The 13,551-nt window shown below is 43.4% G+C and overlaps 2 protein-coding genes across 2 annotated transcripts; both read left to right on the forward strand.

The window, feature by feature from the left end:
• Positions 1-659: 659 nt before the first annotated feature.
• On the forward strand, positions 660-3,002 carry LOC122118123 (protocadherin beta-5-like). Its single transcript, XM_042692033.1, has one exon. It carries the CDS (start codon positions 660-662, stop codon positions 3,000-3,002), a length of 2,343 nt encoding a protein of 780 aa, XP_042547967.1.
• Positions 3,003-6,654: 3,652 nt separating this feature from the next.
• Positions 6,655-9,048, forward strand: LOC122118040 (protocadherin beta-4-like). The gene has a single exon (XM_042691890.1). The coding sequence runs from the start codon at positions 6,655-6,657 to the stop codon at positions 9,046-9,048; it is 2,394 nt and encodes a 797-aa protein (XP_042547824.1).
• The last annotated feature ends 4,503 nt before the right edge of the window (positions 9,049-13,551 follow it).

A 13,551-nucleotide genomic window follows, 5' to 3' on the forward strand; every position in this document is an offset into this window, starting at 1 on the left:
ATAGCAAGAATATTTAAGAGTGAGTGAGAGTTGTAACCAGAGGATAAGAGAAAAGGATTCCTGTGGTTTTGGTAAGTTCTACTTTTCATGCAGATTATTCTTAAACCAGAGTATTAATTCGGTGTAAACCCACTGAGTTTTCTACAACATTTTGGTCTTTTGCTTCTCAATGCATATTTTATTTAAAAAGAAAAACTCTAGCAGATATGAAATGGAAGTTTTTCCTCAAAGTATTCCTTCTTCTGAAAATTAATTCATAGCATGTTTCTTTAGAACATACAATAAATGACAGGAAGAGGTACAAGAGAGGGGAGTCCCATGAATTGAATACTCTTGTAAAAAACAGTCCAGATTGGGAATGAAATGGCAAAAGTTGAATGCAATAGTAAGTAAGGACGCTTGGTGGCGCTGCAGGCTAAGAATAAGAATAACCCGCTCTGCAGATACCCAGAGCGCCATTAAGCTGACAATCAGAAATCTTTCCATAAAAGAAGGACGCGCATTTTGGTGAGGTCTAGAGGACAGATCTTTAGGAAGAGCATACTTCTAAAAACAAGTCAGTGAGTAAGATTTAAGGGAGGTTATTTGGCGAAATCACCTGTGTGGATTAATCCTACACGGAGTTGAAGAAACGGACCTTCTGAAACCGAGTCTGAACAATGGAGACTGCGCTAGCAAAAACGCCAGAGAAAAGGCAAGTTGCTTTTCTTGCTTTGCTATTGTTTGTGTGGGGGTCTGGTTGTGAGACAATTCGATATTCCATTCCAGAAGAAACGGAAAGTGGCCACTTTGTGGCCAACTTGGCAAAAGATCTGGGGCTGAGGGTGGGGGAGTTGGCCACTCGCAGCGCGCGAATCCATTACAAAGGAAACAAACAGCTCTTGCAGCTAGATGTAAAGACAGGCAGTTTGCTCCTGTATGAAAAGCTGGACAGGGAGGTGCTGTGCGGGGCGACAGAACCTTGTCTAATGCATTTCCAAGTCTTACTGGAAGACCCAGTGCAGATTTTTCAAGCTGATTTGCACCTCACAGATATAAACGACCATTCTCCAGAGTTCCTAGAGAGAGAGATGCTCCTAAAGATCCCAGAGAGCGCCCAGCCAGGGACAGTGTTCCCTCTGAAAGCAGCGCAGGACCTAGACATAGGGAGCAACACTGTCCAGAATTACACAATCAGCCCCAACCTTAATTTTCATGTGGTTACCCATCATCGCGGAGATGGCAGGAAATATCCAGAGCTGGTGCTGGATAAAGCGCTGGACAGGGAGGAGCAGGCTGAGCTCAGCCTCACTCTGACTGCTGTGGATGGTGGGGCTCCACCCAGCTCTGGGACCTCCACAGTGCGCATAGAAGTCGTGGACATCAATGATAACGCCCCTGAATTTTCACAGTCGCTGTATGAGGTGCAGGTTCCTGAGAACAGCCCGATGGATTCTTTAGTTGTCACGGTCTCTGCTCGAGATTTAGATGCAGGAATGTATGGTAGTGTGGTCTATGCTCTATTCCAAGAAGATGAAGTTTCTCAACCATTTGTGATAGACAAAATGACAGGAGGAATACACCTGAGAAGATTGTTGGATTTTGAAGCAACTCCATATTACCACATGGAAATTGTAGCTACCGATGGCGGGGCACTCTCAGGAAAATGCACTGTGGTTATAAGGGTGCTGGATGTGAACGACAATGCCCCAGAACTGACCATGTCAACGCTCAAAGGTTCTATCCCAGAAAATTCACCAGAGAGTGTTGTTGCCATTTTCAGTGTTTCCGATGCAGACTCTGGGGAAAATGGAAAGATGATTTGTTCCATTCCAAACGATCTCCCGTTCTTCTTAAAGTCCACATTCGAGAACTTTTACACCCTAGTGACCGAGAGGCCATTGGATAGAGAAAGCACAGCCGAATACAACATCACAATTACCGTCTATGACTTGGGGACTCCCAGGCTGCAAACCCAGCACACCATCACCCTGCAGGTGTCCGACGTGAACGACAATGCCCCCGAATTCACGCAGTCCTCCTACACCCTGTGGGTCCGCGAGAACAACAGCCCCGCCCTGCACATTGGCACCATCAGCGCCACAGACAGAGACTCGGGCAGCAACGCCCAGCTGACCTACTCGCTGCTGCCCGGCCCGCAGCCCGGCCCCGACGCGGCGGCGGCGCTGGTGTCCATCAACGCGGACAGCGGGCAGCTGTTCGCCCTGAGGGCGCTGGACTATGAGGCCCTGCAGGCGTTCGAGGTGCGCGTGCGCGCCGCCGACCGCGGCTCGCCCCCGCTCAGCAGCCAGGCGCTGGTGCGCGTGCAGGTGCTGGACGCCAACGACAACTCGCCCTTCGTGCTGTACCCGCTGCAGAACGCGTCTGCGCCCTGCACCGAGCTGCTGCCCAGGGCGGCCGAGCCGGGCTACCTGGTGAGCAAGGTGGTGGCGGTGGACCGCGACTCGGGCCAGAACGCCTGGCTGTCGTTCCAGCTGCTCAAGGCCACGGAGCCCGGGCTGTTCAGCGTGTGGCCGCACAATGGCGAGGTGCGCACCGCCAGGCTGCTGAGCGAGCGCGACGCGCCCAAGCACAGGCTGCTGCTGCTGGTCAAGGACAATGGCGAGCCGCCGCGCTCGGCCAGCGTCACGCTGCACGTGCTGCTGGTGGATGGCTTCTCGCAGCCCTACCTGCCGCTGCCCGACGCGGCGGCGCCCGAGCGCGCGCAGCCCGACCGCCTCACTGCCTACTTGGTCATCGCGCTGGCGGCCGTGTCTTCTCTCTTCCTCTTGTCTCTGCTGCTCTTCGTGGCCTTCAGGCTGTGCAGGAGGAGCAGGGCGAGCTCGCTGGCCGGCTGCGCGCTGCCCGATGGCCCCTTGCCTGGACACCTGCTGGACGTGAGTGGCACGGGGACCCTGGCCCACAGCTACCAGTATGAGGTGTGTCTGCAGGGAGGAGCTGGCACCAACGAGTTCAATTTCCTGAAACCCGTTATTCCGAATAGTCTTTTTCAAGAGTCTTAAGGCTGTGGCTTTGTAGTACATGAAATATTAAAACATTTCCTTTCCTTTTTGTTGTTTTCACATCGATACTGCTCTGATTTTTTTATGTTTTATTTTCAATCAGTTCTTCAGGTAATGCCTCTTTTGTTCTTAGTAATGGACAGGAATAATGAACTCATAGTTTTACTGGTGATTTCAAATAGGTCTACTTAACTTATTGAAATTATGTATTTTAAAGCTGTTGCACTCAGAATCTGTGGACTTAAATGTGTAAATCTTAAATGTTTCAAAGTACTAGTTTCACACCAAGCATAGTTTTGTTTTATCAGATATTTAATTGTAAATGCAAAGAACACATCATGAAATCCAAATTCATTTCCCTATATTACATATAGTTCCCATTATACTATATTTTCAAAAGTGAAGGTTTCCATTTGTTTTCTGTTGTACTTGCATATATTTACCCCACCTTAATCCTTCTATCTTACTTATTACTTTTCTGTTTGTCCCCCTTTGATTTTCATGTTATTTTTAAATTTAATCGTCATGGTGATGTACAGAGGGGTTACAGTTGCATATGTAATGTAATGAGTACATTTCTTGCCTAATATTTTTAACCCTTGCTTGCCTAATATTGTTAGCCCCTCCGTCATTTTCTCCCACCTTCCTTCTCCCTACTCCTCTCCCTCCAAGTTGTAGAGTTCATTTCCAACAAAGTGTCTTGTGAGTATTGTTGCATTGGATTTTCATGTTCTTTTCTCCTCTAAATTCCATATATGAGGAAAACTTATGATACTCTTGTTTTGAGTTTGGCTTGTGTAGGATAACAGGATTTTCTCCATTCCCACCCATGTACTGAAAACTGCCTACTTTGATTCTGCTGTATGGCTGAACAAAATTCCATACCATATTTCCAATAATATTCCTAGTACATCTTCAGTTAATGGCCTGTAGGGAAAATGATGAAGTGTTTAAGACCAATTAATTCCCTTTTAGGCTCATAGTACTCAAATAAAAAGAAAACATTTGATTCATTCTCTTTATTGACAGTTACAATTAATATTTTGTTAGTGTTGTACTTCCAATGAACAAAAGAATGAATGTATACAGTAAACTCCTCAAGTGATTATAGTTGTTCAAAGCATATTCACAATAACTGAGAACATAATTAAACTGAAACCATTTTAAATACCGGAGTGTGTTATTTTGCATGAGACATTATTATGGCATGAGGGATTACAGTTGGCTTGTAAATTCAGAGTTGCAATCGTGAAGACCCCTTTCACATGTAATCTCACAAAGATACATAGATGTATCTTGTCCATGGAGTCCTACTTCATTATTCATGATTCCTGGACATACATAGTGTGATTTAGAATGGAACTATTTTCTTCTTCCTTTGTTTTCCTTGTTTACACTACAATATAATATTGGTTTGAGATTATTTACAGTCCTTTTGGGATAAAAATTGTCCATACTCATCAGCATTCTACTTGCAACATTGTAATTACAAGAAGCTGAATGAGCCAGGTACCATTGGCTCCTGTAATTACTGTAAATCCTGTAATTACCTCTGTAATCCTAGCTACTCAAGATACTGAGATCTGAGGACCATGATTTGAAGCCAGTTGGGGCAGAACAGTACCCATAATTTTCTTATCTCCAATCAACCACTCAAAAACTGTTGGTCCTGTGGCTCGAGTGGTGGAACACTAGCCTTGAGCACAAGAAGACTCAGGGACAGCACCCAAGCCTTGAGTTCAAGCCCCACAATCAACAAAATAATGAAGCTGAATAAAAAAATACCAAAGAAAAGAGAGCAATATCATAAAAGTCGAAGTTAACCACAGCTAAGAATAAAATCTCAAAACAACAAATCTTATTTTGCATGGAATTGGAAAAATACTGTCATATAATATTATTCTTTAATTAAAGAAATGCATTAAGAAAATAAGTTTTATTCTCATCGGTATCATCACGTTCCAGAAATCTAATATTAATGACTAAAGGAGAATGGAAATTCTCAAAGTTTTTTTGAAACGCTCCATGAGGAAAAAGAACATTAGCATTTCTTTAAGCATACATAAACTGCAGTTAGTGCTTCATAAATATGTTGCTGGGTGGGGCATACAGATCAATGGTAAAGTATGAAATTTATTCCTAGTGTGCAAGAGTTCCTTGGTTCTCTACCCAGAACAAAATACCTGTCATTGTATATAACTGAAAATCAGATACGCAAATCCTTAATAATCAAAAATAATTTTTTCTGTTCATTCAAACTACTTTAAAGGCATTCTTAAATATGGGTCTTTTAGGCAGATCTTTTTCTTCTTTTCATACTTATCTATTCTTATAAAGATAAGGAAAAAGGTCAAGTCTTCGGTTTAAAACATCCTTGTTGGCTGCCACTGCCATGGGAATTATTTAATTGTGGCAAGTAAAGAGGAGGTAATTCTTTCCCAGGCCACTACACTTGGGAGGGTCATTTACAATTTGAGGACAAAATAGATGTAACTAATGAGTGTGTTTTATTGTTGTTGTTGTTACTGTTGTTGTGGCTTTGCAATGGGCATGCAAGCAATGTACCACCAAGCTATATACTCAACTGCGGATCCGGTCAGCGATTCACATGAAATGATTATTAGTAACATAGATAAACTGAATGTATATATTGTAGGTTAAGTAAAAAAAACTTACAAATATAGAAAAGATAATGGTCTAAATCTCATGGCAAGAAACCATTATATATTATACTTGGTTGAAAGTTGTCTTCACTTATGTGTACATGAAAACAACTTTTTCTTTTTTTTTTCTATTTTTTGGTTAATTATTTTTTTTATTGTGAAAATACCGTATAGAGGAGTTACAATTACATGGGCAAGGTAATGAGTACATTTCTTATCAAGCATTGTTGCCTCCTCCTTTTTTCCCCCTTCACATCCCTTCCCATCTCCCAACCACCCACTCCCCCCACCTTCACCGCCCGGCCAAAGTTGTAAAGTTGCTTTTGTCACATAACGATTTGTACATCTCATTGTTGCCATGGGTCCACCTGTATCCCTATTTAAACGATTTGTTTTTTCCCTTCCCCTCCACAAATTATACCAACATCAAATACAGTGAAAAACAGGGGTTATACCATGGGGGAGGGATGAAAATAACTTTCTTAGGCTTTTATTTCTTTTTGAGACAGGGTATTATTGTACAGCCAAGGCTGGCCTCCTTGGCTAGCCTGAAGAACATCCTGCCATCACACCCACATCTAAAATGTCCTTTAGTGAGCTATTTCACTAAGCGCAGAACACAGAAAAACTGCCAGATGTATAGTACTAACTATAGTTGCTGTTACAGGTCTATTCAATCAGAAACTTGCAAAAGGTTATTTTACTTGACTATTTCGGAGTAATTTCTCAATCAGGACGCAGGGTGGCGCTGCAGGCTAAGATTCCGAATAAACAGCCCTAAAAAGCGCCTGTATTCGTTTACACTGTAATACACAGTCAAATACAGAAGCGTTGAGAGAGGCTATAAACGGAGTTGGTCGAACCTATACCAAAGAATTGGTGGAGAAAAGCCACTTTCTGATGATTCAGCCAAACAAGAAATCATAATACATCTCCAGCATTTCCTCAGGAGCGGCGGAAGTGATTGAATGCCAGCATCAGACTCCAACATGGAGAAGGTAGAGATGATTCCCTCAAACAGGCAAGTGAGGTTCTTTGTTGTTATGCTGTTTGTGTCTCTTGTTCGCCCGGAGCCCATGCGATTTTCTGTGCCAGAAGAAACAGAAAGCGGTTCCTTTGTAGCCGGTCTTACCAAAGATCTCGGCATGGCACTTGGGGAATTGGCCTCCCGATCTGCCAGGGTGGTGTCTGACGATTATAAACAGCATTTGCTGCTGGACCCTCAGAATGGAGATTTGCTACTGAGGGAGAAATTAGACCGGGAGGAGCTCTGTGGCCCGAAGGAACCGTGTGTGTTGCGTTTCCAAGTGTCCCTGGAAATGCCAGTGCAATTTTTTCAGGGAGAATTACTGATTGAAGATATAAATGATCATGCCCCGGTTTTTCCTGATAGGGAAGTGCTCTTGAAAATACCGGAAAACAGCCACCCAGGAACTCTGTTTCCATTAACATTAGCAGAGGATTTGGATGTGGGCATTAATGGGATTCAAACCTACACAGTCAGCCCCAATGCTCACTTTAATGTGCTCACTCGAAATAATAGCGAAGGCAAGAAGTACCCAGAATTGGTCCAGGACAAAGCACTGGACCGCGAGGAACAGGCTGAGCTCAGCTTAACCCTTGTGGCTCTGGATGGTGGGACTCCACCTAGGTCTGGCACAGTCTTGGTTCGAGTCCTGATCATGGACGTCAATGACAATGCTCCCGAGTTTGTGCACTCTCCATATGAGGTGCGGGTCCTGGAGAACAGCCCACCAGATTCTGTGATTCTAAACGTGTTAGCCAAAGATGCAGATGATGGGCACTTTGGGAGTGTTTCCTATGGCTTCTTCCAAGCATCAGATGACATTAAGCAAACTTTCTCAATAAATGAGATCACGGGAGAAATTCGACTGAAAAAGGCATTGGACTTTGAGAAAGTTACTTCTTACCGTGTGGAAATGGAGGCCACGGATGGAGGAGGCCTCACTGGGAAGGGCACTGTATTCATAGAGGTGGTGGATGTGAATGACAATGCCCCGGAAATTACCATCTCTTCACTCACCAGCTCCATCCCAGAGAATGCTGCTGAGACCTTAGTCTCTATCTTCAGAGTTGGAGATAGGGATTCTGGAGATAATGGAAAGACAGTATGCTCTATTCCAGATGACCTTCCTTTCATCCTAAAATCTACTTTCAAGAATTTCTACAGCCTGATGACAGAGAGCCCTCTGGATAGAGAAAACAGAGCAGAGTACAATATCACCATCACTGTCTCCGACTTGGGGACTCCCAGGCTGCAAACCCAGCACACCATCACCCTGCAGGTGTCCGACGTGAACGACAACGCCCCCGAATTCACGCAGTCCTCCTACACCCTGTGGGTCCGCGAGAACAACAGCCCCGCCCTGCACATTGGCACCATCAGCGCCACAGACAGAGACTCGGGCAGCAACGCCCAGCTGACCTACTCGCTGCTGCCCGGCCCGCAGCCCGGCCCCGACGCGGCGGCGGCGCTGGTGTCCATCAACGCGGACAGCGGGCAGCTGTTCGCCCTGAGGGCGCTGGACTATGAGGCCCTGCAGGCGTTCGAGGTGCGCGTGCGCGCCGCCGACCGCGGCTCGCCCCCGCTCAGCAGCCAGGCGCTGGTGCGCGTGCAGGTGCTGGACGCCAACGACAACTCGCCCTTCGTGCTGTACCCGCTGCAGAACGCGTCTGCGCCCTGCACCGAGCTGCTGCCCAGGGCGGCCGAGCCGGGCTACCTGGTGAGCAAGGTGGTGGCGGTGGACCGCGACTCGGGCCAGAACGCCTGGCTGTCGTTCCAGCTGCTCAAGGCCACGGAGCCCGGGCTGTTCAGCGTGTGGCCGCACAATGGCGAGGTGCGCACCGCCAGGCTGCTGAGCGAGCGCGACGCGCCCAAGCACAGGCTGCTGCTGCTGGTCAAGGACAATGGCGAGCCGCCGCGCTCGGCCAGCGTCACGCTGCACGTGCTGCTGGTGGATGGCTTCTCGCAGCCCTACCTGCCGCTGCCCGACGCGGCGGCGCCCGAGCGCGCGCAGCCCGACCGCCTCACTGCCTACTTGGTCATCGCGCTGGCGGCCGTGTCTTCTCTCTTCCTCTTGTCTCTGCTGCTCTTCGTGGCCGTCAGGCTGTGCAGGAGGAGCAGGGCGCGCTCGCTGGCCGGCTGCGCGCTGCCCGATGGCCCCTTGCCTGGACACCTGCTGGACGTGAGTGGCACGGGGACCCTGGCCCACAGCTACCAGTATGAGGTGCGTCTCACAGGAGACTCTGGGAATGGTGAGTTTAAAGTCCTGCAACCGATAGTGCCCAACCTCTCTATTCAGGACTCTGAAATAGACTCTTTGAACATATCCCAGTTGAGGAATAACTTTGTATTCAATTAGTTGCTATTTGTTTCACTCAATTTGGCCAACTTTCCTCTGCTATACCCTTCTGTGAAGAAATTATATCATTATATGAAGCTATTCGCATAGCTTTCCCCAACCTCTGCATATCTTTTTAGCCGTATATTAGGTGTTAGTCCATTATCTTAATTTATTACAGTGGATATTATGATGTATTTCATTTTTACCATATTTCACATTCATCATTGATTTCTCAATAACTTAATTTGGTGAGGAATATTTAAATTTCTTAAATTATTTTAAATTAGTTTTTGTGGATATTGAACTCAGTGACCTTTGGGTGTTTAGCATGTATGCTACCACTAAGCTTCATTTGTAGCTACAATTGCTAATACCTACTTGGCTCTTTCTGGTTGACTATACTACCAAGTGAATCTCCTGAGTAGCCATAACCATAAAATGTAGTGAAGTGATCTCTCCAAGTTGCATGTAAAATATCACTTCATGAAAAAATTAATGCTTTCAAATTGTGACTGTGTTCCTCTTCAAGTCCTCTGTATGCTGGAGGTTATTTGGTTGTATCGTGTCTGCTACATATTAAGTACTTCATAAATACTAATATTAACTGTAAAAATCAATTCTCATTTGTAAACAATAAAGTAAAAACCTTATATGCTTTCTCCTCCTTTCAGTAAATAAAATTGTTAATGCTAAGATAGTAGCTCAGTGGTAGATTACGCATGTATTCCAAGTCAATAGTTCATACATCAACACCAAAAAGTAAAAAAAGAAAAAGAAAATCATGTTAAATTACTGCTGTATTTAATCCTCTTAAGATGTAATCTAAGTTAGGTCCTGACGACTCACACATGTAATCCTAGCTACTCAGGAACCTTAGATCTGAGGTTTGAAGCTAGTGCAAGCAGGAAACTCCTTTGGCATGAGCTTCCAGGAAGCTTGAAGTTAGAACTGTGGCTCAAATGGTAGAGTCTTGATTGAGTCTTGAGCACAAAATTCAGGGATAGCACCAGACCCTGAGTTCAAGGTCTAGGACCAGCACACACCCACCTCCATACCCACACCCCTATCCCCCATACAAAGTAATTTGAGGGCCTGAAATAATCTCCAAAACACTACAAAGAGTTCAGGACTCTTGGGAACATCATTTCCTATTCTTGTCCTTTTCTTTAATTATAAAAAATCAAGTGTAGATTTTGTAGAGAGAGAGGGAGAGAGAGAGAGAGAGAGAGTTAGTTTTCAAATCCAGCACCTCCTATGTTCTGAGTAGTTATCTCTGTGCTCTAGGCACAGCTTCAAGTGTGTATTAATGTATGTATTTCCTTTTTTCCCCCTGAAGCTTCCCACACCATTCAAAAGAGACAAGAAATTATGGAATTTTGGTTATATATTTTTTGTTGGTCATGGAGCTTGAACTCAGGACCTGGGCATTGTGCCTAGGAACTCTCCCTGAGCTCTTTTGCTCAAGGCTAGCACTCTACCATTTTGAGCTACAGCTCCACTTCCAATTTTATGGTAGTTAATTGGAGATAAGAATCCCATGGCCTTTTCTGCCTGGGCTGGCTTTGAACTATGATCTTCAGATACCAGCCTCCTGAGTAGCCAGGATTACAGGCATGGATCACCCACACTTGGCATGTCTATTTTATGTTATTCTCATCATTAGTTGATCTTGATTTTTCACTTTCCATTACTTTTTGGACAGTCATTATCAATTGAATAATTATTTCAGACAGGTGGCATTGGTTCTCAAGACACTGAGAACTAAGGATTATGGTTTGAAGCCAGCCACAGTAGAGAAGTCTGAGACATTATGTCTAGTTAAACAGCAAAGTTCTGGACTGGAGCTATAGCTCTAGGGGTAGAGTACAAGCATGAATAAAAAAAAGTCAAGTGAGAGTACAAGACCTTGGGTTCAAGCCCCATTGCTAGCAAATAATAGCAATTATTTCTTTGTGATGCTTAGCTCTCCTTTCTCATGTGCTTTTTAATTATTTTTGAGCTAATCTTTCAATCATATTAAAGTTGCATTTGTTTTGTTTTTTTTTTTTTTTGGGTCCGGTCGTGGGGCCTGAACTCTGGGCCTGGGCGCTGTCCATCAGCTCTTCAGCTCAAGGCTAGAGCTCTACCACTTGAGCTACAGCTCCACTTCTGGCTTTTTTCTTTTTGCTTATGTGGTGCTGAGGAATCGAACCCAGGGTCTCAAGCATGCAAGGCAAGCGCTCTACTGCTGAGCCACCTTCCCAGCCCTAAAGTTGCATTTGTATAGTAATGAATTTACCCAACTTATGTTTAGTTGTGTTCAATAAGCCAACTAAGCTGATAATGTAAATTCTATTTAGTTAAATTCATACAGATTTCACCATAGGATAATTTCATTGAACTTTTGGCAGATCATGGGTAATTGAAGAGTTTGATTTATATAATTTATTTTTAAATATCAATTGTTATTACACTAGAGTTTGAATCCCTATATTTCCCCTTAATTAATATTGATATAAATAAATAAAAGCAAACTTACTGACCATTTATTCTTTGCAGAATTTTTTTGGGGGGCTTGAACTCTGGGCCTGGGCGCTGTTCCTCAGCTCTTCAGCTCAAGGCGAGCGCTCTACCACTTGAGCTACAGCACCACTTCCTGACCATTTATTCTTGAAATACAATTTTTCATTAAATTTATTAATTAAAGTAGGGAAGAAGAAAGTGTAAGAAAAGAATTAAAAACTAACAAAGAAAGATGGGAGTCAACTCCACTGACTTCTCCAATTTTTCTTAGCTATTTCAACTCATACCTCACCTGGTGGCCCAGTCTTTTAAATCTGTCATAGAGGAGACTGAGGTAGGTGGATTACAATAAGTTCTATGTCAGCTTGGGCTATGTAGTGAGATATTTTCTAAATAAACAAATTGCATGTATATGAACATAAGGAATTTGATTGGAGGTTTCCAGTAATATATTCCAACAGAAAAAAATCTAAGTTTACTTTTTTTTTTGTTAATTCCAGGAAGTCTAATATGTATAAATACCCAAGTAAAATGGTCCAAATAATCACAAATAACTAACCTCATCATTATGTGTATTCATAAAGTATAAATAATTCTGGCCAGCCAAGTCTTATCACAAGACTCTACAGTAGATCAAAATTTTGACATTCAATTTTGAATTTAATAGTAATCATGACTCAAAGAACTTTCATAGTATATACACTTTATGAATATAGGTTAGTTCTATTATTACAGAACAAAAACAGAATGAAGATGAAACATTTAGATTGTAACTTGTACTTCAGTGATTCTTATTTGTTTCAGGCTGCACTAGAGTTTGAACTAAAAGCCTCAAACTTGCCCAACATCTTTATCTATCCTCCAAGCCTTTTTGGTTTAATTTATTTTTCAGACAGGGTCTTTTACTTTTGCCCAAACTATTCTGGGACCACACTCTTCTGCTTTCCTTTTTCAGAGTGGCTGGAATTATATGTGAGAATCACTACTTATTTGTTCTAAGCTAGGGTCTTAGTAAGTTTTGTTTTGGTCTGGGCTGGATTTGAACTACAATCCTCATGTTCTGCCATCCAAGTAGCTAGGATGGCTGTGGTATGGTACCAGGACTGGCAGCCAGTGTGGGCTGTTCCCACAAAATGCTTACATTATACATACATATTTCACAATTCCTTTGATATTATTTGCACACACACATGTAGCCAGCTTAAGTCACTGTTTTGAGGACAGAAATTCCACTGACAAAATGTAGCCTTTATCACTCGAAGATAGATGCCTTCTTTTGCACCTGATGTTGTAGTTCTTAGATGTATCCCTGCATTAAGGCAACAGAGACAGAAAGAACTCAGAGTTCAAGGCTAACCTGGGTCTATATCCAAAGAAAAAGTCTATATCCAAACATCAAGGTCAGGGTTGTAGCTCAGTTGTAGAGCTTTTGCAGGCTGTAGGTTTTCTCTCCAACATCATCAAAACTAAAGCAATATCTCTTCTGCCTTTGTAATAAAAATTACAGAATATATAAGAATATAAGTATGCAGAATGTATATGAACTTATGGTTGTCCATATTTGTAGTTCTACCACTCAGGAGACTGAAGCAGGAAATGCTTAAGCTCAGGGCCAGCCTCTGCTACACTGAGTTGGAGGCCAGCCTTGGATATAGCAACATAGTGTCTAAAATAAAACCACCACAAAATAAAGGAAGAGGGCAAGCCAGGTGTTATGATACACACCTGTAATTTCAGCTACTCAGAATGCAGAAGTAGGAAGTTTGAAGCCAGCACCAGTGGAGGAAGACTATTTTTCAAAAATGAAAAAAACAAACCAAAGGGTTATATGAATGTGGCTTAAGTGTCAGAGTACCCTGAGCTTGTCTAGCATATGTGAGGACCTGGGTTAAGTCCCCAGTACCACAAAAAGGAAGCACAGAATATATATCTCTCCTTCCATTTCAATGAATTACCTAGGATCAGAAAACAATCAAAAGAGAAACTGGCTAAAGTAAAAAAAAAAATAACCTATTTAAA

The sequence above is a fragment of the Dipodomys spectabilis genome, unplaced genomic scaffold (genome assembly GCF_019054845.1).
Source record: "Dipodomys spectabilis isolate Male_0828 unplaced genomic scaffold, ASM1905484v1 ptg000147l, whole genome shotgun sequence".
NCBI lineage: Eukaryota > Metazoa > Chordata > Mammalia > Rodentia > Heteromyidae > Dipodomys > Dipodomys spectabilis.